This window comes from Heterodontus francisci, chromosome 8 (assembly GCF_036365525.1).
Source record: "Heterodontus francisci isolate sHetFra1 chromosome 8, sHetFra1.hap1, whole genome shotgun sequence".
Classification (NCBI taxonomy): Eukaryota; Metazoa; Chordata; class Chondrichthyes; order Heterodontiformes; family Heterodontidae; genus Heterodontus; species Heterodontus francisci.
The window spans coordinates 83,149,080-83,172,506 of NC_090378.1; the positions used below are offsets into that span (position 1 = coordinate 83,149,080).

At 45.4% G+C, this 23,427-nt stretch overlaps 1 protein-coding gene across 6 annotated transcripts in view; it reads left to right on the plus strand.

Annotated features, from left to right (window-relative positions):
- acot11a (acyl-CoA thioesterase 11a) overlaps positions 1-23,427 on the plus strand; it is a 133,189-nt gene that overhangs the window by 61,756 nt on the left and 48,006 nt on the right. For all 6 annotated transcript variants that reach the window (XM_068037543.1, XM_068037541.1, XM_068037538.1 and 3 more), the window contains 2 exons: positions 20,329-20,464; positions 22,090-22,246. In XM_068037543.1, coding sequence (XP_067893644.1) covers positions 20,329-20,464; positions 22,090-22,246 — 293 coding nt within the window. The remainder of the gene's footprint in view (positions 1-20,328; positions 20,465-22,089; positions 22,247-23,427) is intronic.

The window sequence follows — 23,427 nt, forward strand, 5'->3', positions numbered from 1 at the left end:
CTATAACAGAGTCCTGGCTCAAAAAGGGCAGGACTGGGTGTTAAATAGTCCTGGATACAAGGTGTTCAGGAAAGATAGGAAGGGGAAAAAATGGGGAGGGATGGCAATATTAATTAAGGAGAGCATTGCAGTGCTGGAGAAAAAGGATGACCCAGAGGGGTCGAGGACAGAATCAATTTGGCTAGAGCTAAGGAACAAAAAAGGTGCAGTTACGTTGCTCAGTGTTGTCTATGGGCTTCCAACTAATGGGAAGGACGTGGAGGAACAAACTTGCAAGGAAATTACAGAGAGGTACAAAAATTATAGGGTAGTTATAATGGGGGACTTTAATTATCCAAACCTAGACTGGGATAATAGTAGTGTAAAGGGCAGTGAGAGGGACAAGAGTTTCTAGAGTGTGTTCAGGAAAATTTTCAACTTCAGTATTTTGCGAGTCCAACGAGAAAGGAGGCACTGCTAGACCTGGTTCTAGGGAATGAGGTAAGTCAAGTGGATCAAGTATCAGTAGGAGATCATTTAGAGGACAGAGATCATTGTATCATAAGGTTTAGGCTGACTATGGAAAGGGACAAAGCAATCCAGGGTAAGAATAATTAACTGGGAGAAGGCCAACTTCAATGGGGTAAGAATGGAGCTGGGGCGAATAAATTGGAGTCAAAAGCTGGCAGGAAAACTGGTAGATGAACAATGGGCTACCTTCAAAGAAGAGATGGTTCGGGCACAGTCAAGGTATGTTCCCTCGAAGGGGAAAAGTAGAGCAACAAATCCAGACCTCCCTGGATGACAAAAGAGATAGAGATTAAAATAAAGAAGAAAAAGTGTGCTTATGATAGATGCCAGATAGAGAATACTATTGAGAACCAGGCTGAATATAGAAGGCCCAGAGGGGAAGTGAAAAAGCAAATAAGAGAAGCAAAGAGTCTGGCAGCTAGCAATAAAGGAAATCCCAAAGTTTTCTATCGGCATATAAATAGTAAAAGGGTGGTAAAAGGAGGAGCAGGGCCAATTAGGGACCAGAAAGGGGATTTACACATGGAGGCAGAGGGCATAGCTCAGGTATTAAATGAATACTTGCATCTGTTTTTACCAATAAAGAAGATACAACCCAGGCAATGTTGAAGAGGAGGTAATTCAGACACTAGAGGGGTTTAAAATTGCTAAAGAGGAAGTATTAGATAGGCTGTCTGTATTTAAAGTGGTTAAAGCACCAGGACCAGATGAGATGCATCCAAGGATACTGAGGGAAGTGAGGGTGGAAATTGCAGAGGCACTGACCATAATTTTACAATCTTTCTTCGACTCGGTGGTGGTGCCAGAGGACTGGAGAATTGCAAACATTACACCTTTGTTCAAAAAAGGGTGTAAAGATAAGCCCAGCAATTACTGCCCAGTTACTTTAACTTCAGTGGTGGGAAAATCTCTGGAAAAAATAATTCAGGACAAAATCAAGTCACATGGACAAATGTGAGTTAATTAAGGAAAGCCAGCATGGATTTCCTAAGGGAAAATCATGTTTAACAGACTTGCTGGAGTTTTTTGAGGAGGTAACAGAGACTGTTGATCTGGTGTACATGGACTTTCAAAAGGCACTTGTTATAGTGCCACACAACAAACTTGTGAGCAAACTTGTAGCTCATGGAATAAAAGGGACAGTAGCAACATGGATACGAAATTGGCTGAGTGATAGGAAACAAAGAGTAGTGGTTAATGGATGTTTTTCGGGCTGGAGAAAGGTTTGTAGTGGAGTTCCCCAGGGATCAGTGTTGGGACCCTTGCTTTTCCTGATATATATTAATGACCTAGACCATGGTGTACAGGGTACAATTTCAAAGTTTTCAGATGATACAAAACTTGGAAGCATTGTGAACTGTGAGGAAGATGGTGTAGAACTTCAAAAGGACATAGACAAGTTGGTGGAATGGGCAGACAGGTGGCAGATGAAGTTCAATGCTGAGAAATGTGAAGTGATTCATTTTGACAGGAAGAACATGGAGAGACAGTATAGAATAAAGGGTACAATTCTAAAAGGGTTGCAGGAGCAGGGGGATCCGGGTATATATGTGCATAAGTCATTGACGTTGGCAGGACAGGTTGAGAGAGCAGTCAATAAAGCATACAGTGTCTTGGGCTTTATTAATAGGGGCATAGAGTATGAGCAAGGAAGTTATGTTGAACTTATATAAGACACTAGTTCGGCCTCAGCTGGAGTTTTGCATCCAGTTCTGACTGCCCCACTTTAGGAAAGACATGAGAGCTTTAGAGAGAGTACAGAAAAGATTCATGATAATGGTTTCAGGGATGAGGAATTTCAGTTATGAAGATAGATTGGAGAAGTTAGGACTGTTTTCCATTCGTGAAAGGATCGAGAACGAGAGGGCACAGATATAAAGTATTTGGTAAGAGACGCAAAAGTGACATGAGGGAAATCCTTTTCACGCAGCGAGTGGTTAAGGTCTGGAATGTGCTGCCTGAGAACGTGGTGGAGGCTGATTCAATTGAAGCATTCAAAAGGGAATTAGAGATTATATGAAAAGAATGAATGTGTAGGATTATGGGGAGAAGGCAGGGGAATGAAACTGAGGGAATTGCTCTTTCGGAGAGCCATTATGGACACAATGGACTGAATGGCCTCCTTTTGCACTGTAACGATTCTGTGAATCAATAAAATACATGCACCTTATTGAAGAAACAGTGCATTTTATTAGACTTATTGGGGGTAATGTTAATCCAGCTCACCGGGCGGTAAACCCAGTGAAGCGGGTAGAACGCTGGTTTTATACCCCTCCGCATATTACTTTCCAGTGGTCTCTATGGGACCCAGTTCTCGTCAGATTACCGACTGACGGATTAGGTTAAAAATGCCCCCGTTGCCTCTTTTTTCCGCCTGTAGAATGTAGATCAAAGACATTAAGCAACTCAAAATTGCATTTCTAATGTGGAGATTAAATCTCTTTCTACAAAAGCAAATGGAAATATTAAAGTAATTAATTCATGTGTGTTTAACCCCACATATCTGTTATGTTCCTTTAATTATCTATGTGTTTAGATATGGTTCTTTACAATTATAGGAATGTGCATCTTGCACGTCCCTGTGTTGTACAAGTATGCATGTACAGTATGCGTCTGTCCCTGTGCTTCTGTATCCACATATCTCTGTATGGATCTGTCAATTATGTTTATTTGTAGTTTTGTGGTGTGAGTGGAGTACTTTTTTTATGAATCGTAACAGCAGGCAGTAGTTTGAAAAGACTTCTGGACACTTGGTTTTGACTCTGATGAATGATTTAGATACGGCGGCATGAATGGGTGTTGTTGTGAACCCACCCGAGCTGTAAAACAGGGCGTCTGCCGACAATTGGGTACAAACACCCGAATCTGGAACAATGTGCTGACCCAGCCTTGTGGGACTGACCTTCTCCGCCCATCTAAGTTTCTTACTAAATTTTTAAAATATTTATTTCACACAGCTGATGAATAGATGATTTGTATAATATGGATTAAAGATGTTTGACCACGTTCACAGCGCTAACATTTAGTGAAGTCCATCTCAATTTGGATAATAGACCTTGTCTGAAGGGTCAAACCATTTGCTAATATTTACCTAATACTGAACCCTCTTCATTAATAAAATAAAGTAGAACAAAAATTCATTGCTTTGATAAGGTAATATGTTAAAATAAGACATAGTAATTGTCAATTATTTGTTTTTTGTGTAAATATTAAACTGTTACAAATTATACATATATAAATGTTTGTATGTACATAAAATGTGTGTATCTGTGTTTATGTATTTCCGTCTGGGTGTTTGTCTGTATACATGGATGTGCGGATGTTTGCTTTGAGGTATGTCTGTGTACTTATATCTATTTGTGTGAATATTCCTTCATCCCTTGCATGCAAATCTATGTAGGTGTGTATATTTGTGTCTCAGTATAAAGGTTATGGGGGCTAAATTGGATAGTGCCCAAAAACAGGTGCAGGGATTGTGTTGTGCAATTAACCCGCATCCATTGATTGCAATGCTGACAGCGTGCAACTTCGTGCTGTCTGCTCATTTGAATGGTCTCTGCACCCAACCAAAGCTAACCAATCTGTTGATTGGCTGGATACATGTGCAGGGGTCAATATCACGAGTAGCTAGCGCGACTTAAAGCTAGCCTGCACCACTTAAATGGGAGGTACAAAGGAGTCGTAGTTCAAGAGAATCTGACCTGGGAAAGAGTGAGGAATGGCACACAGGGAAGAGAGCGGGCTCCAAGATTTTCAGATGCTGCACTGGAGGTCTTGGTAGAGGAGGTGGAAAGAAGGAGAGATGACCTGTATCCACAGCGGGCCAGGCAGCCCTCCACATTCATGGTCAAAAGACAGTGGGGGCAGATAACTATGACGGTCAACATCAGGAATCAAAGCCCGGGGATCCGGATGCAGTGCCACAAGAAGTTCAATGATCTAACATGAGTGATGAAGGTCGGTGACAGCATCTTCAAATTCCACATCCTACCAACTGCGCTACTAGCCTCAGCCACTGCTCAAATCACCCACCCCCTGCATCACTCACTTACTAACAATCTCAATCAAAACTCATAGGTAACATTCATATACTTCATCACACCCTTACCCACTTAGCACTGTTACAAGCCTCAGACCCACGTTTTACAAATTGCACACACTAACTGCTATTAAACCCATGACAGTCACACCAGCCAAACAGATTAAACAAAACTCTATGGCCGGGATTTAACCATAGGCAGACAGGAACCGGCCACTGACTGAAATGTCGGTGGCGAACCCGCTTCTGCCTCGCCTGGGGATCTGACCCGTATTTTGCAGGTCCCCGGGCTTCAATTGTTCTGAGGCAGGACTTCCACCCGTTTGAGGTAGCAAGTCCCGCCTAATGGAGCTGCCGGCCAGTCAGCAGGCTGACCGCTCCTAGACCCAGCAGCGCCACCGTGAGCAATGGCCACTGCTGGGACTACAGCCCAGCTGGAAGTAAAGATGGCAGGAAGCCTGGAAGGCAGGTAAGTTTTGGTTGTCTCACTGGGGGTAATTGGTCGGGCCCTGGCGGGGCAAGGGTGGTTGGTTGGGGGGACGGGGGATGGGAGGGGTGTGTTGGATGTTGGGGTAGTGGGAGCTGCCCTCCATTGGGCACAGGGTGCCTGATCATGAGCCCCCCCCCCCCACCCCGGGACGTTCGAGAGCTGCCTGCTTTTGTCAGGCGGCTTTTCTCGGGTTTAGGACGCCCGCTTGCCATGTGTAAAATCCCCATGGAGGCGGGCGAAGGCCCTTAAGTGGCTGTTAAGTGGCCACTTAAGGGCCTTGATTGGCCTGGGGCAGGCAGGCCGTTTTTCGCCGCCGCCACCCTGCGTAAAGTGGAGAAGGGAGCGGGTCAGGAAGGGCTCCCAGAGCCTCCCGCTCCATTTTATGCCACCCCGACCCCCGCCACCATCCCGCTCTTTGGGGTGGCGTAAAATTCAGCCCAATGACACACTTTCCTCTGTCTTGCAGGATAAGGTGCCGCACAACCAGAAGCAGCAGAAGCTAACTGGTTGGGGACAGGCACACCTGCAAGTCCAAACTCCCCACATGGAGGAAATGGTGCTGGCCATTATTGGGACACCCACTGCTGTGACTGTGGCTACTGGCGGGGCTGAAACCATTGAAGATGACCGTCTCCTCAAAACTAATCCTGTTTCTCACCTCCCTCTTCCCCCTCATCTTACAATCTCTTCTGACTTACAAGCTGCAAATGGTGTAAGCATGCACTAATTATTTTTCCCCCTCACCACACCGTAATATCACCCATGTGCCTTTTTTCTTTCAGATATCCAAGTGGTGCAATGTTACCAGGCAGTGGAGGAACACCAGGGAGGGAGTGATGATGAAGATACAGCACCATCACTTGATTTCACACTTGCAGTCACCAGCTCAGATACTGACACTGCACATAACTTTGGGGAGAGATTAGAGATGGGATCTACATGTGGTGAGTCACTTGTCATGAGTGGGTAGGGGGAAGGATTGTGTCGATGTCAGCTTACTGGAGGGTGAAGTCACACACGAGCTTTGCTGCAGAGGACTCAGTTGGGCACTTTAATGGGGCAGCTTACAGAAGAAGGCGGATGGGGATACACAACTAACTGCTTGGTGCATTGGGAAGCCTGCCAGAAAATCTGTGGTCAATGTCAAGGAACATGGAGTCCAGCCCCAACTTGGCACTGGGTTTTGTGCAGAGCTTGGAGCTCCACCTTTCCAGCATGGAAGTGGTGGCCAATTCCGTTCGCACCCTTGCAGACCCAACCTTGAATGTTGATGCTGCAGCTTCCATTGCAGCACAAGCAACAGCCACCCCACATCTGAGTCCTACTGTCATGCAAGGTCCGTTTGCTGCCGTGCAAGCTCAGACTGCTGTCATCATGGCTGTGAATTACAGGATGCAAAGGGCCTTACACCCTTACAGGGTGTAACAGCAGTCCAGTAATCTGTCCTCCAATAGATTATTGGGATTGCTGAGGCAGTTGCTGCATGGAGCATGAACCTGCTGTCCCCTCAAAGGATGGCAGCATTCATCCTCCCACCCCTGCCACTTCACTGTTATCTGCTGGCCAGCCAGCCCAGACTGCTGCCACCCATGCTGAGGTGGTGCAGTCCACAGCGAGCCTGCTAGGCCCAGAGCTGCTCGAGGTTATCCTCCAAGGCCATCTGCAGTCTCCTCCACAAAGTCAGCAGCATTCCACCAACCATGCTGCAGCCACTGGGGTAGAACTGTATAGGAGCATTAGGACAGGTAAAGGTACATGGAAGACAGGCATGAAGAGAATGCACAAGGGTGATTAGTTAACTGTTGTATATTATGTCATGATTTATTTGTAATTTTAGTGGTGGCTTTTATTTTTACATTGTGGCCAAGTGAACACAATGATGGTCAGGGACGAGGAAGGGTAAGGTGTGGGACTGTTGATGAATTGTGGTTGTGGTTACTAGTAGGATGAGTTCTTCATGGACAACCCAGCTAGAGAGGGGATGTCTAGGTTGCCTCCTCCCTCCCTCTTTCTCTTCCTCCTTCTCAGTTGCTCGCCATATAGCTGGTGACAAGGGCTGTGCTCTCCTGATGGTGAGGTTTATTTATTTATTTAGAGATACAGCACTGAAACAGGCCCTTCGGCCCACCGAGTCTGTGCCGACCAACAACCACCCATTTATACTAACCCTACAGTAATCCCATATTCCCTATCACCTACCTACACTAGGGGCAATTTATAATGGCCAATTTACCTATCACCTGCAAGTCTTTGGCTGTGGGAGGAAACCGGAGCACCTGGTGAAAACCCACGCGGTCACAGGGAGAACTTGCAAACTCCGCACAGGCAGTACCCAGAATCGAACCCGGGACCCTGGAGCTGTGAGGCTGCGGTGCTAACCACTGCGCCGCCCCAAGGTTGTGCAACACTGTAGCAGACTACCACCAATTTTGACACCTGCTTTGCCAAGCACTGCAGGGTTCCTCCAGAGCGGTCCAGGCAGCGGAAATGCTGTTTCAGCACGCCAGTGGTCTGCTGTAACACATTTTGTGTGGTAACTTGGCTTTTGTTGTTTGTATGCTGTGCACGTGTATGTGGTATGCACATTGGAGTGATCAGCCACGTCATTAACGGATAGCCCTTGTTGCTCAGTAGCCTCCCTTTGGTTTGCCATGGTAGATCAAATGCAGTTGGCACAGCAGACTGTCACAGAATGAAGGCATCATGACTGCTGTCAGGATATCAGATATTGACCTGTATGATTTGGAAGTTGACCCACTGGATGTTGAGGGAGCGTGGAATCCTTTTCCGTTCCAGTGTAAGGCAGAGTTAACCTGTGCCTGCAAAGCAATGTGTGTGCAGTCAGTAGAATCCTGCTCCATGGGGAAGTCTGCAATCCTAGTGAATCCTTCTGCTCACTCTATCTGCTGGACTCTGGTGAGAGAGAATGAAATGTAGTTAACTCTCAATGAATAGAGAGCCTCAATGAGCTCCCTTACGCAACAGTGGACAGCAAACTGTAAGATGTTGTAAATATCTCCAGCTCCAGCCTGGAAGGAGCCAGAGCATTAAGAGTTCATCACCCCAGTCACCTTCACAGTCATTGGCAATGCAGTCTTTACCCTGCTCTGAGGTTGCAACAGGTGGCAGATTTCTGTGAGGACATCCTTGCTGAAGCACAAATGTCTTGCACATTGAGCCAGTGGGGATCCCGGCGCTGGGCCAAAAAGGTGAGGGGAACCCCCCGTTGGTCCTCTAAGCCCCCTGGTGCAATTCAATGGCGCTCGGACAATTAACTGCCCCATGCCGTGGTCCCTGTCCCTTTAAGGATGGGCATCCTGCCTCCAAGAGCTGACGGCCCTCTGCCTGGCTGCAAGCTCAGTAGTGTTGGCAGTGCCACTGGGAGGAGTGGTCACTGCCAGTACTACACCAATCCTGGGACCAGGCCCAGCGCTGGAGCCCCATACCCTGGGTGAGTGACACAGGAACATCGGGGCCAGTCCCACAGGCCTCAGCAGGTGGTCCTTGAGGGCGGTGCGGGGTGGGGGGGGAAGGGGAGTTAGCAGAGGGACGGCCTTTGTCACCAGAGGCCTTCCATGTGCCATAGATTGCCCACAGAGGAGGACTCCTCTTCCCTGCAGGGAGGCTGCCTTGTTTTACTTCCCGTGTGGCGGAGGCTATTAATTGGCCATTTAAGGGCCTCATTTGGCCTCTGGGCAAGAAGGTTGTCTTCGGCCTTTCCCGCACCTGACTTAACCACGGGGCGACGGGCACTCCGCTGCCCACCTTTCATCACTATTTTATTGGCCCCCTCCTGCCTCCCGTCCCATTTCCTGGGGGCCCATTATATTTCGTCCTTTGTTCCTTGCTCAGGTTCAGGTAAGAGAATTGCTCCGTGAACATCCTGGGCTGATATGGCTGCATACTGAGAGCCCTTCTCCCCCTCCCCTCCTCCCTCTTCCAGCAGCTTATCCTGTTCTGTGTGGACTCTGTTCATTCTCCAAGTTGTGCTGTATTCCAAGGGGAATGCTTACTAGTGCACCTATGGCTGGGAGCAAATGATTTGTGCAGAAGCCTTGAAGTGAACAAAAAGTCCCTCAACACCTGCTACACCACTCCCTGTAGAGGTCTGCAACTTGAAACAATTATAAAAAGCACCAAACACTTGTAGAATTGTAGCAATAGACAGAAGAAATCAACCAGGAAGTAACCTGTAAGCAGTTAATGATCCCTTTAAATAGCATTGGCAGGGTGTCCTTCCTGCTACTGATTGGTTGTTCAGCTGTCTGAGGTTAAGAGAGGGCGTTGACTGGAGCGTTGCGCTCCAAAATGGCACCGGCGGTAGCAAATCAGCGTTGCTCACTGATTGACTTATGAACTGCCTGCTCTACATACTTTAGGTGGACATTCACTGTCCAGGCATTAATTATTGCACTAAAATAAACACAAAATACTAGGGATGCTGGAAATCTAAAATAAAAACAGAAAGGTCTGGCAGCACCCGTGGAGAGCGAAGCAGAGTTAACATTTCAGGTCAGTGACCTTTCATCCGAACTGGCAAAGGTTAAAAATGTAATAGGTTTTATGCAGGTAACATGGCGGGGGTGGGGGGCGGTGGTGGGGGCGGGGTTGGTGAAGAAGAGAACAAAAGGGAAGGTGTTTGATAGAACAGAGGGCTGGAAAGATTAACTGACAAGGAGGTCATGGGGCAACGGCAAAGAGTGTGCTAATGGTGTGGCGAAAGACAAAGCATTAGTGCAGAGAGTGTGTTAATGACAGAATAATGAACAGCCCTAGCCAAAAGCACAAACATGAAAAACCCAGTTTAAGGCAGGCACATGGTAAAAAAATGGTAAAATAAAATAAAACAATAAGAAAGGGTCAGTCATGCTCTGAAATTATTCAACTCAATGTTCAGTCTGGAAGGCTGTAGAGCGTCTAATCGGAAAATGAGGTGCTGTTCCTCGAATTTGCGTTGATGTTCACTGGAACACTGCAGCAGGCCAAGGACAGAAATGTAGGCATGAAAACAGGGGGGTTGTGTTGAATTGGTAAGTAACTGGAAGCTCAGGTCATGCTTTCGGACTGAGCGGAGGTGTTCCGCTAAGCAATCACCCAATCTGCATTTGGTCTCCCCAATGTAGAGGAGATCGCATTGTGAACAGTGGATAGAGTATACTAAATGAAGTACAAATAAATGGCTTCACCTGAAAGGAGTGTTTGGGGCCTTGGATGGTGAGGAGGTAAAAGGACCGGTATTACACCTCCTGTGGTTGCATGGGAAGGTGCCGTGTGTAGGGGACGAGACGAGGTGTCGGGGTAATGGAGGAGTGGACCAGGCTGTCGTCCAATCTCTCTACACCTCCATCCCCCACCAGGATGGTTTGAGGGCTCTCTGCTTCTTCCTTGAACAGAGGCCCAACCAGTCTTCATCCACCACCACCTTCCTCTGCCTGGCTGAGCTTGTTCTTACATTGAACAACTTCTCCTTCAAATCCACTCACTTCCTTCAAGTAAAAGATGTTGCTATGGGTACCCGCATGGGTCCTAGTTATGCCTTCCTTTTTGTGGGATATGTCGAACATTCCTTGTTCCAGTCCTACTCAGGCCGCTCCCTCACCTCTTTTTCCGGTACGTTGATAACTATACCAGTACCGTTTCCTGCTCTCACCCCGGACTGGAAAACTTTATCAATTTTGCTTCCAATTTCCACCCTTCTCTCACTTTTACATGGTCCATCTCCGACACTTCCCTTCCCTTCCTCGACTTCTCTATCGTCATCTCTGGGGATAGACTGAGCAGCGAGAGCGGGAACAGGCGAGAGGAGCTGGGAGATAAAAGGAGCTGAGGCCCGAGACCAGAATCAGCAGCGAGAGTGAGAGACGCTCTGTTCTGTTCTGTTCTGTGGACCTGCTTGACCAGCAAAAATCGAAGTGTGACATCACAGGAGAGCTGGTAAGTGATTCGTGGATATTTCTTTCTTCCGTGTCTCGTGTTTTCTTTTTGTAGTTTTGGCCAAGTAATTTAAATCAGGCGACGTCATTACAGGTTAAGAGTACACTTAAATAGTTCTTTTTTTTTTTTGAAATACTGTGATCCAAATTAATTAATTAAATAGAAGAGAGATGGCTGGGCAGGCGATGTGTTGCAACTGTAGTATGTGGGAGCTGGTGGATGCTGGTGCAATCCACGGTGAACACATCTGCAGCAAGTGTGGCTGCTCGAGGAACTTCAGCTCAGAGTTGATGAGCTGGAGTCCGAGCTGCAGACACTGTGACACATCAGGGAGGGGGAGAGTTACCTGGACACTGTGTTTCAGGATACAGTCACCCCCCTTAGCTTAGCTACTTTGAATTCGGCCAGTGGTCAGGGACAGGAGGGTGTGACTGTGAGTGAGGCAGGTATGGGGATCCAGAATTTAGCTTTGGAGGAGCCTCAGCCAGTGCCCTTATCCAATAGGTACCAGGTTCTTGCTCCCGGTGTGGACGAGGGCACAGGCTGCAGGGTGGATGAGCAAACTGACCACAGCACCGTGGTTCAGAGCGCCATTCAAGTTGGGGGAGAAAAGAGAAATGTAGTTGTATTAGGGGATAGCATAGTTAGGGGAATAGATACTGTTCTCTGCAGCAAAGATAGAGAGTCCCGAAAGCTGCGTTGTCTACCTGGTGTCAAGGTGAAGGACATCTCTTCTGGGCTGGAGAGGAACTTGGAGTGGGAGGTATAAGATCCAGTTGTCGTGGTTCATATTAGGTACCAACAACATAGGTAGGACGAGGAAAGAGGTTCTGCTGAGGGACTATGAGCAGCTCGGGCCAAATTAAAAAGCAGAACCACAAAGGTAACAATCTCTGGATTACTAACTAAGCCACGTGCAAATTGGCATAGGGTAAATAAGATTAGAGAGGTAAATGTGTAGCTCAAAGATTGGCGTGGGAGAAATGGTTTTCGATTCATGGGACACTGGCACCAGTACTGGGGAAAGAGAGCTGTTCCGTTGGGATGGGCTTCACCTCAACTATGCTGGGAGCAGTGTCCTGGCGAATCGTATAACTAGGGTTGTAGCTAAGGTTTTAAACTAAATAGTGGAGGGGAGGGTTCAATTGAAAGGAAGTTTAAAATGTCAAAAAGTAAGGAAAGAGCAGAGGTGCAGGATAGTGAAGGAACATACATTAATCAGAGAGTGACAGGAAGGGACAGAGAAGACAAGCACAAGAGTACAGCAGAAATTAGCACCAGAGTAGGTAAAATTCAAAGCTTAAGACTTTATCTGAATGCACGTAGCATTTGTAACAAGATAGATGAGCTGACGGCACAGATAGCTATCAAATCATATTCATTTATTTCTATCACTGAGACGTGGTTGCAGGATGACCAGGACTGGAATCTAAATGTTCAAGTAGTATATTCAACGTTCCGGAAGAATATGCAGAAAGGAAAAGGAGGTGAGGTAGCTTTGCTATTAAAGGAATGGATCAGTGCAGTTGTGAGTAATGATATCGGTGTAATACGTTGTGATGTAGAATCAGTTTGGGTGGAAATAAGGAATAGCAAGGAAAAGAAATCACGGGTGGGAGTGGTCTATAGGCCCTCGAGGAGTTGCCTCTCTGTAGGACAAGATATTAATCAGGAAATAATGGAGGTGTGTAAGAAGGGCACTGCAATTATCATGGGTGATTTTAATCTGCATATAGACTGGACAAATCAAACTGGCAAGGGTAGCATGGAAGACGAATTTGTAGAGTGCCTCAGGGATTGTTACTTAGAGCAATACGTTGCAGAACCTACCAGGGAACAGGCTATTTTAGATTTGGTATTGTGTAATGAGGTAGGATTAATAAGAGATCTCGTAGTTAAGGATCCTTTCGGGGGAAGTGATCATAACCCGGTAGAATTTCAAATTCAGTTTGAGGGTGAGCAACTCGGGTCTCAAACCACTGTCTTCAACTTAAACAAGGGCAATTACGGAGGTAAGAAGAAAGAGTTGTCTAAAGCGGGCTGGGAAAATAGACTACAGGGGAAGTCAGTGGATGAGCAGTGGCAGACTTTTAAGCCGATGTTTCATAACACTCAGCAAACATTTATTCCGGTCAGAAGGAAGGACTCGGTGAGAACGATGAACCACCTGTGGATAACAAAGGAAGTTAATGAGAGTATCAAATCAAAAGTAAAGGTGTACAATGCGGCGAAAACGAGTAGTAGGCCAGAGGATTGGGAAGTTTTTAGAAACCAGCAGCAGATGACTAAAAAACTAATAAAGAGGGAGAAAATTGATTATGAGAGTAAATTGGCAAGAAATATAAAAACAACAGCAAGAGCTTCTACGGGTATATTAAAAGGAAGAGAGTAGCTGAAGTAAGTGTGGGGCCCTTAGAGGATGAGACTGGGGAATTAATAACAGGGAACAGGGAAATGGCAGATAATTTAAAGCAATATTTTGCATCAGTCTTCACAGTGGAGGACACTATAAACATCCCAACAATAATAGATGAGCAATGTGTAAATGGGAGGGAGGAACTTGTAACAATCTCTATCACGAGGGAAAAGGTGCTGGACAAACTGATGGGACTAAAGGCAGACAAGTCGCCAGGACCTGATGGCCTGCATCCAAGGGTTTTAAAAGAAGTGGCTGCAGAGATAGTGGAGGCATTGGTCATAATATATCAAAACTCACTGGATTCTGGTAGGGTACCAATGGATTGGAAAATTGCTAATGTGACACCCCTATTCAAGAAAGGAGGGAGACAGAAAGCAGGAAACTACAGACCAGTTAGCTTAACATCTGTCATTGGGAAAATGCTTGAGTCGATTATTAAGGAAGAAATAGCAGGGCATTTAGAAAAACATAATGCAATCAAACAGAGTCAACATGGTTTTATGAAAGGGAAATCATGTTTGACAAATTTGTTAGAGTTCTTTGAGGATATAACAAGCAGAGTGGATAAAGGGGAACCAGTCGATGTAGTGTATTTGGATTTTCAGAAGGCGTTTGATAAGGTGCCACATAAAAGGTTATTGTACAAAATCAGAGCTCAGGTTATTAGGGGTAATGTGTTGACATGGATTGAGGATTGGCTAATACACAGAAGGCAGAGAGTCAGGATCAATGGGGCTTTTTCAGGTTGGAAAGCCGTAACTAGTGGGGTGCCACAAGGATTGGTCCTCGGGCCTCAACTATTTACTATCTATATTAATGACTTAGAGGCAGGGACAGAGTGTAGTGTATCCAAATTTGCTGACGATACAAAAATAGGTGGGAAGGCATGTTGTGATGAGGACACAAAGAATCTGCAAAGGGATATAGATAAGTTAAGTGAGTGGGCAAAAACTTGGCAGATGGTGTTCAATGTGGGAAAGTGTGAGGTAATCCACTTTGGTAGGAAGAATAAAAAGACAGATTATTATTTAGATGGAGAAAGACTACAAAATACTGCAGTGCAGAGAGATTCTTGTGCATGAAACACAAAAGGTTAGCATGCAGGTGCAGCAAGTAATTAGGAAGGCAAATGGAATTTCGGCCTTTATTGCTAGGGGGTTAGAGTTTAAAAATAAGGAAGTCGTGTTACAACTGTACATGGTGTTGGTGAGGCCACACCTGGAGTACTGCGTACAGTTTTGGACCCTGTATTTAAAGAAGGATATACTAGCATTGGAGGCAGTTCAGAAAAGGTTCACTCAGCTGATTCCTGGGATGAAGGAGTTGTCTTATCAAGAATGGCTAAACAGGTTAGGCCTTTATTCATTGGAGTTTAGAAGAATGAGAGGCGATCTTATGGAAACATATAAGATTTTAAGGGGGCTTGACAGGGTAGATGTTGAGAAGATGTTTCCACTGGTGGGGGAATCTCAAACTAGGGGACCTAACTACAGAATAAGGGGGCACACATTTAAAACTGAGATGTGAAGGAATTTCTTCTCTCAGAGGGTGGTGAATCTCTGGAATTCTCTACCTCAGAGAGTTGTGGAGGCTAGGTCATTAAATGTATTTAAGGAGGATATAGATAGATTTTTGAAATCTCGGGGAGTCAAGGGTTAGGGGAGCAGGCCCGAAAGAGGAGTTGAGGCCTGGGACAGATCAGCCATGATCTTATTGAATGGCGGGGCAGGCTTGAGGGGCTGAATGGCCTACTACTGCTCCTATTTCTTATGTTCTTATGACTGTCCACTAATATTCATTATAAGCCCACTGACTCCCACAGCTACCTTGACTACACTTCCTCACACATTGCTTCCCGTATGGACTCCATCCCATTCTCCCAGTTTGTCCATCTCTGACACATCTGCTCTGATGAAGCAATCTTCCACGACAGCATTTCTGATATGTCTTCCTTTTTCCTCAACCGAGGAATCCCCCCACTATGGTTGACAAGGCCCACAACCGTGTCCGACCCATTTCCCGCACTTCTGACCTCACCCCTTCCCCCTCCCTCCCAGAATCGCGACAGGGTTCCTCTTGTCCTCACTTTCCACCCCATCAACCTCCACATCCAAAGGATCATCCTCCTCCATTTCCGCCAGTTCCAGCGTGATGCCACTACCAAACACATCTTCCCCTCCCCTCCCCTGTCAGCATTCCGAAGGGATCGTTCCCTCCGCGACACCCCAGTCCACTCCTCCATTGCCCCCGACACCTTGTCCCCTTCCCATGGCACCTTCCCATGCAATCGCAGGAGGTGTAATATCTGCTCTTTTACCTCCTCTCTCCTCACTATCCAGGGCCCCAAACACTCCTTCCAGGTATCCAGGTGAAGCAGCGATTTACTTGTACTTCCTTCAATTTAGTATACTGTATTCACTGCTCACAATGTGGACCTCTATATTGGGGAGACCAAATGCAGATTGGGTGACCGCTTTGCGGAACACCTCCGCTCAGTCCAAAAGCATGACCTGTGCTTGCCATTTCAACACACCACCCTGCTCTCATGTCCACATCTCTGTCCTTGGCCTGCTGCAGTATTCCAGTGAACATCAATACAAACTCGAAGAACAGCACCTCATTTTCCGATTAGGCACTCTACAGCCTGCCGGACTGAACATTGAGTTCAATAATTTCAGAACATGACTGCCCCTTTCTTATTATTTTATTTTGTTTCATCACAAGTGCTGGAAATACTCAGCAGATCTGGCAGCATCTGTGGAGAGAGAAACAGCGTTAACGTTTCAGGTCTGTGACCTTTCATCAGAACTGATGTTTTTATTATTAATAACTGCACTATTACGGTACCCAGCAGAATTCGGCACACCAGTATGTATGTGCACTGCGGACACCATTTTGGAGTTCTAAGCGTTCTTGTAGTGCCCAAAAACAGGCACCAATGAGCCCAATTTCTCACCCTTTCATGTGAAGTACCATTTGTAATGGGTGTACAGGCATAACCAGTAATTGAATCCTGCAGAATCTAAAGGGTACTGATGTTAGAGATTCTTCCAGTTACTTTTTATTTAGTTGATTTTAATTGATCAAACGATGTGCATCTGACTACAAACTAGAGCTTCAATCAGAGGACGTAATCTCCTATTCTCCAGGACTGCTTTATGCAATTCCAAGCTGCTTGATGTAGAATTAATGGTTCGAATTTTATATGCAGACACAAGGTAGATTATAAAGCAGGAAAATCTGGTTCAGGGTCGTGTGCAATTTTTTCTTATTCATGGAATGTGAGCGTTATTGCCCATCCCAAATTGCCCTTGAGAAGGTGGTGGTGAGCCGTCTTCTTGAACTCCTGCAGTCCTGTAGGTACACCCACAGTGCTGTTAGGTAGGGAGTTCCAGGATTTTGATCCAGCAACGGTGAAGGAACGGTGATATAGTTCCAAGTCGGGATACTGTGTGGCTTGGAGGGGAACCTGCAGGTGGTGACGTTCCCACTTGTCTGCTGCCCGTATCCTATGTGGTAGAGGTTGCGGGTTCAGAAGATGCTGTCGAAGGAGCCATGGTGAGTTGCTGCAGTGCATCTTGTAGATGGTACACACTGCTGCCACTGTGCGTCAGTGGTGGAGTGAGTGAATGTTTGTGGATGAGCTGCCAATCAAGTGGGCTGCTTTGTCCTGGGATGGCATTGAGTGTCTTGAGTGTTGTTGGAGCTGCACCTATCCAGGCAAGTGGAGAGTATTCCATCACACTCCTGACTTGTACCTTGTAGATGGTGGACAGGCTTTGAGGAACCAAGTGGTGAGTTACTCACCACAGAATTCCCAGCCTCTGATCTGCTCTTGTAGTCACAGTATTTGTATGGCTGGTCCAGTTAAGTTTATAGTCAACGGTGACTCCCAGGATGTTGATGCTGGGATATTCAGCAATGGTCATGCCATTGAACCTCAAGCGGAAATGGCGAGATCTCTCTTGTTGGAGATGGTCCTTGTCTGGCACGTGTAGCGTGAATGTTATTTGCCACTTATCAGCCCAAGCCTGGATGTTGTCCAGGTCTTGCTGCACGCTGGCATGGACTGCTTCAGTATCTGAGGAGTTGCAAATGGTACTGAATATCGTACAATCGTCAGCAAACATCCCCATTTCTGACCTTATGATGGAGGTCATTGATGGAGCAGCTGAAGATAGTTGAGCCTAAGACACTACCCTGAGGAACTCCTGGGACTGAGATGATTGATCTCCAAAAACTGCAACCATCTTCCTTTGTGCTAGGTACACAGCCAGAGGAGAGTTTCCCCCCGATCCCCATTGACTTCAATTATGCTGGGGCTTCTTGATGCCACACTCAGTCAAATGCTGCCTTGATGTCAAGGGCAGTCACTCTCACCTCAACTCTTGGATTCATCTCTTTAGTCCATGTTTGAACCAAGGCTGTAATGAGGTCTGTACCTGAGTGGGCCTGATAGAACCCAAACTGAGCATCGGTGAGTAGATTGTTGCTGAATAAGTGCCTTTTGATGGCAGTGTCAACGACACCTTCCATTACTTTGCTGATGATTGACAGTAGATTGAAGGGGCAGTAATTGGCCGGATTGGATTTGTCCTGTTTTTTGTGGAGAGGACATACCTGGGTAATTTTCTACATTGTCGGGTATATGCCAGTGTTATATTTGTACTGGAACAGCTTGGCTAGGGGCGCAGTTAGTTCTGGAGCACAAGTCTTTAGCGCTACAGCTGGAATGTTGTCAGGGCCCGTAGTCTTTGCTGTATCCAGTGCCTTCAGCCGATTCTTCATATCATGTGGTGTGAATTGAATTGGGTGAAGACTGGCATCTGTGACGGTGGTAGCTTCAGGAGGAGGCGAAGATAGATCATCCACTTGGCACTTCTGGCTGAAAATGGTTGCAAATGCTTCAGCCTTGTCTTTTGTACGATGTGCTGTGTTTCCCCATCATTGAGGATGGGGATGCTCATGGAGACTCCTGCTCTGGTTAGTTGTCCATCGCCATTCACCACTGGATCTGGAAGGACTGCAGAGCTTTGATCTGATCGATTGGTTGTGGGGTCGCTTAGCTCTGTCTATCACATGCTGCTTCTGCTGTTTAGCATACAAGTAGTCCTGTGTTGTAGCTTCAGCAGTTAGCACCTCATTTTTAGGTATGCCTGGTGCTGCTCCTGGCATGCCCTCCTGCACTCCTCATTACACAGGTTGCACAGTCCGAGTGCAGCACCTGGTCATGTAGCCAACAATGACTTGCATTTCTATAGTGCCTTTCATGTAGTTAAATGTCCCAAGGTCCTGATGAAGGGTCACTGACCTGAAACATTAACTCTGCTTCTCTCTCCACAGATGCTGCCAGACCTGCTGAGTATTTCCAGCATTTCTTGTTTTTATTTCAGATTTCCAGCATCCGCAATATTTTGCTTTTATATATAAATGTCCCAAGGTGCTTGATAGGAGCATTATCAAGCAAAATTTGACACTGATCCACGTAAAGAGACATTAGGACAAGTGGCCAAAAGCTTGGTCAAATAGTTAGACTTTAAGAAGCGTCCTAAAGGAGGATGGGGGAGGAATGCCAGAGCTTGGGGCTAGACCAAGTTTGGGTGGCAATGTCCCTTTGCTGAAGGACGTCAGTGATCCAGTTGATTCTTTTTTTAATGGTTATTTTCCAGTGCCCACCACAGATGAGGAAATTTCATTGAGTACAGTTTCACACTTTGTCATATTGCCATTCGAACTGATGACCTCTGTGTTGCTAAGATATCTTATTTGCCCACTTATGTAACTTTCTGATAACTTCCTATTTCCAATGTGACCTGATCTGATATTAACAGTTGAATTCTGGCAGCACTTCATTTTTTTCAATCACAGTAATTTTGTTTAAAAAACTTTGCAAGTAACTGTGGAGTGCCTTTGGTTGACTTTGGTTAGGTTGACTTCAGATTACCCAAGTAGCTAATAATTCTGCAGCATCTGCTCTGATGAAAGTCAGGAGATTGCCGCAACTGTGGTGAAGCCATTTGCAGTCTGGTTGGTGTAAGAATGCACCCAATGCCTGCCCCTCAACTAGTACAACAGACAGTATGATCTTGCTTCAGAAAATGCAACCACAAACTGCTGGCAAACTTTTCAAAAAGCATTAATTCTACCTCGTGTGTTTGTCCTCTGTATGCCTTACGACAGGTCCATCATACAAACAGAAAACAATCACAGGATTAATGTGCTTTCTAAAGTTTGATGTTTAGCTACCTTGTGAGATCCATGTCATCCTTCCTGCTCCAATGTTGTAAACGTGCCGCCGTTGCAGTAATTTTTCTTTCCTGTGTAATGAGGCTTCTGCTCACTTCCCACAGCAGCATTGCTGAGCCAGTCATTTAGTGGTGTGAGGGATAGGGTCACATTGGTATCTCCTGCCCTTGCACATCCCTTAGTTCTGTTTCTTATGTTGGCAGTATTGTTTTGCTGCTTTTAGAGAGTTTTTTCTTTTCTCTCTTGCTGAACCAAGTGTTCTGTCTTCTAATCACCACAGCTTTCTCTCCCCCCTCCCTGTACACCTTTGGAGTCTCACTCCTGTTGTGTTACAACTCTATGGACACTGGCAGACATCTGTACCATGTTCAGGTGGGCAATCTTCATTTTTGACCATGTCGATGGGCTATTTGAGATTGGGGGTCATCACACCCAAACCTCGTCCCCTTCTCACCAGACATCCACACGTGGATTTCCAGACGGATCATTGGATAATGATCAAGAGAGGAAAACTGCATGGCCTCTTTTTCTTTCGTTATTCCATTGTTTCACTCTTTTCCCTTTTCTTCTAACTCCTTCATTTTGAATTTATGGTGTTTGGTATATGAACACAATAATGTAGCTTCAGCAAAGGAAGATAAATTTTCCAACTTCCTGAATGTAATTTTCTGTCTTTTCAACTCTTGTCAGGTTCAGCTGAAGCCTGTGATTCCCAGAACCTCTGAGGAGCAGATGGAATACAGCATCGCTGCCGAGCGACGTCGAATGAGGCTGCACCACCTGGAAACCATCAAAGATCTGGTCTCCTCGAGCACAATTCAAGATGGTAGCCATTTTGCTTCTGCCTCCCCTTTCCACATACAGTTTACTTATTCTCCCACAAAGAAATTAATGTACAGAATACTAGCCTTCATAGTTATCATCCTCTCAACCCAGACTATTTCAGAATCTTTATTCTTATGATCTGAATGCAATCCTGATTAAAGGTGGCTTGAAGTATTGTGTGTAATAATACAAATGGAATGTAAAACTCAATTTGCACAGTAATATGGCATTCAACTTGGGTTGATCAAACTGATTCACTCAGCCGTGATGTCCACCACAGTCAAATAGCCTAACAACACAAGCTCCCTGATGTAAAATGGCCACGTAGGAGAGGCACTTTGAGCTAACTAGAGACTATGGATCCGTAGCTTTGCAGAGTCAGGATTTTCAGAAGAGGTGCAGATACAATTCAGGACAGAAACTGGTCAGCACAGAATGTGGTTTATGTGGTTACCCTCATCCTTTTTGGTGTAGCCATGCCCCAGCTAATGCTGATAGGTGTATACTTTCCTGAATGAGAAAGCACTCATAACGTAGGCAAAGCAGCTTACACTTTGTCTTTCTCTTTTGTTCCTTCCTCACTTTTCTTCTCTCCCCAGATGGGGAAGTGACATCTGATGGATCAGGTTTTTCTGTCAACACTTGCCTGAGTTGTTTTTGGGTTGTTTCTGAGGTACCCTACTGTGATAGTTAAATGGCTATTTATTTTGCTGTAATTAATACTATACTCCCAGCTGAAGTGGTATATGAAATTTTGAATGAAACTCATTCTCTTTTTTCACTCTCTCTCTCTCGCTGTCATTTCCCAGCTATAAGGATTAGGGCCACATCTGTTTCTCTTCAATCTCCACTATGAAATGCACAGGAATTGCCAGGGATGATTCCCTTATCCAGATGGGAGGAACCTCCTTGGCTTTGAGTTTTTCCTGGTTCAGATTTGGCAGTATTTTGATTGTTCTGAGAATCTAACACACGCACAAGAAATCCGTGGCATGATACCTCATTACACTTCTCTCCAGGATTTCCTGCACTCCAAACAGCAACCAGGGTGAAATTCCTGAGACAACTGCCTTTATTGCTATCATCTCGGGCTACACTTTATCATGCTGTGTAATACAGAACAAATTATTTGAAAATTCCAAAATGCTGCACCAGAGTAGAATTCTATGAAAGAAGCAAACCTATTTAACCCTCAATAAGATTCTCATAATACATGGTTGAGAGGCAGTGAAGAAGTATGTTGTAATGGGGATCAATTAGTGGTGTTGACACTGATGACACATTCATGTTTTCTCTGGTGCTCTGTCTCATTACATGATGAAGCAGTGTCCAATTCTTCAACTTTTTCATTTAATTGCATCGTGCAGATATATGGGCAGGTATTTAAATTGGTGTTTGCATTTGGAGCACTTGTGACAAGAAGTGAATTTGCAGTATGAACTATTTAAAATGTAAAAAAAAGTGTAGCTTTTTCATGCCAGTGAGGCACTTTGATCAAACCATATGTAAGAATGTTCCAGTGATGGCTTGCATGGGTCCAAATGTTGCAAGTCTGGGATGCCCTGAGTTAGTCTTCAGGTGAAGGCTGAGATATTGCTTACATGTGAAATGTGTTTGCTAAACTAGAGCCAAATTTTGAAGAATCCCAGAGTCCTGTTCCAGCAGGGAAGACCAGGGTTGAGAGCATTGAGCTTGTCTTGCCACCTCATGCGAATCACCAGAGTAACACTTTCGGAGGACAGATCATGGCTTGGATGGAGAGTGTTGCTACAATCTCTGCAAGGTCAGATCTCTGTTGTATTTCTTTGCTGTCCCTTCTTCCATACACTGCTAGCTAGTCAGCAGGAGTCCTGGTCACGTTGCTCCACCCATGCTGCTCTGCAACTAGTGGCCACTAGAGGCCAGCAACATCAAATGGCGATGAGGAACTTTTCTCTGACCCCTCCCCCACCCACTTCCCACCAATCCTGCACTCCAATAATTTCAATGATGTGACTCTGATCGGTGATTCCCTCGTTCAAGATGGCATAAATGGCTTTTTAGAAAAAAATTATCAATTTGATTGTCTCACTTTCTCCCTTCTGTTTATCGATGACTGTTGCTGACCTCCTATTTTTGATTGGTAATTTTTTGATCTTCCTGATTGGCAGTTTTCTTTACAGTTTATTACTTGCTAAGTGGTGCCAGTTTAGCTGTACTGCTATGATTTGCAGCTTCTTTATAATTACAGCGTTTTAGATTTTAGTGATCGGCTGCAAGAGCTTTGCGTATGAAGTGTGGTAATGGGAGCCAAATTGAGACCCAGTAAGTGTGATAAACAGACAAATGTACGGCAGATGTACCTTTGTTCATATATAGATGGATAGATATTATGTAGATATATACAGATATATCTATATTTTCACAGGAAGTTGGAGTATAAGGGGGTACTACATTTTTGACCATTTCTCCTAAGCGTAAAGCCTTCCTTTGGTAGTGCACAGAACTGAAAATCAGGTGGGGGAGGAGAACAAACCCAAAAAGTATCTTGCTCGATTTTAAAGTGAGGAATGGAGGCTCTGTGACATTCCCACCCTAGGAAGTTATGGTGAACGTTTTGTAAAACTCAAGTTTGGCCTCAACTGGAGTATTGTGTCCAATTCTGGGCACCATACTTTAGGAAGGATGTGAAGGTATTAGAGAGGGTGCAGGAAATATTTATGAAAATGGTTCTAGGGATGAGGGACTTCGGTTACATGGATAGAATGGAGAAGCTGGAGCTGTTCTCCTTAGAGAAGAGAAGGTGGAGAGGAAATTTGAGGAAGGAACATGGGAGTGGGAGTAGGCCATTCAACCCATCGAGCCTGCTGCACCATTCAATTAGATCATGGCTGATCATCTACCTCAACGCGACTTTCCCGTCTTCTCCCCATATCCCTTGATGTCATTCGTGTCCAGATATCTATCGATTTTCTATATTGAACA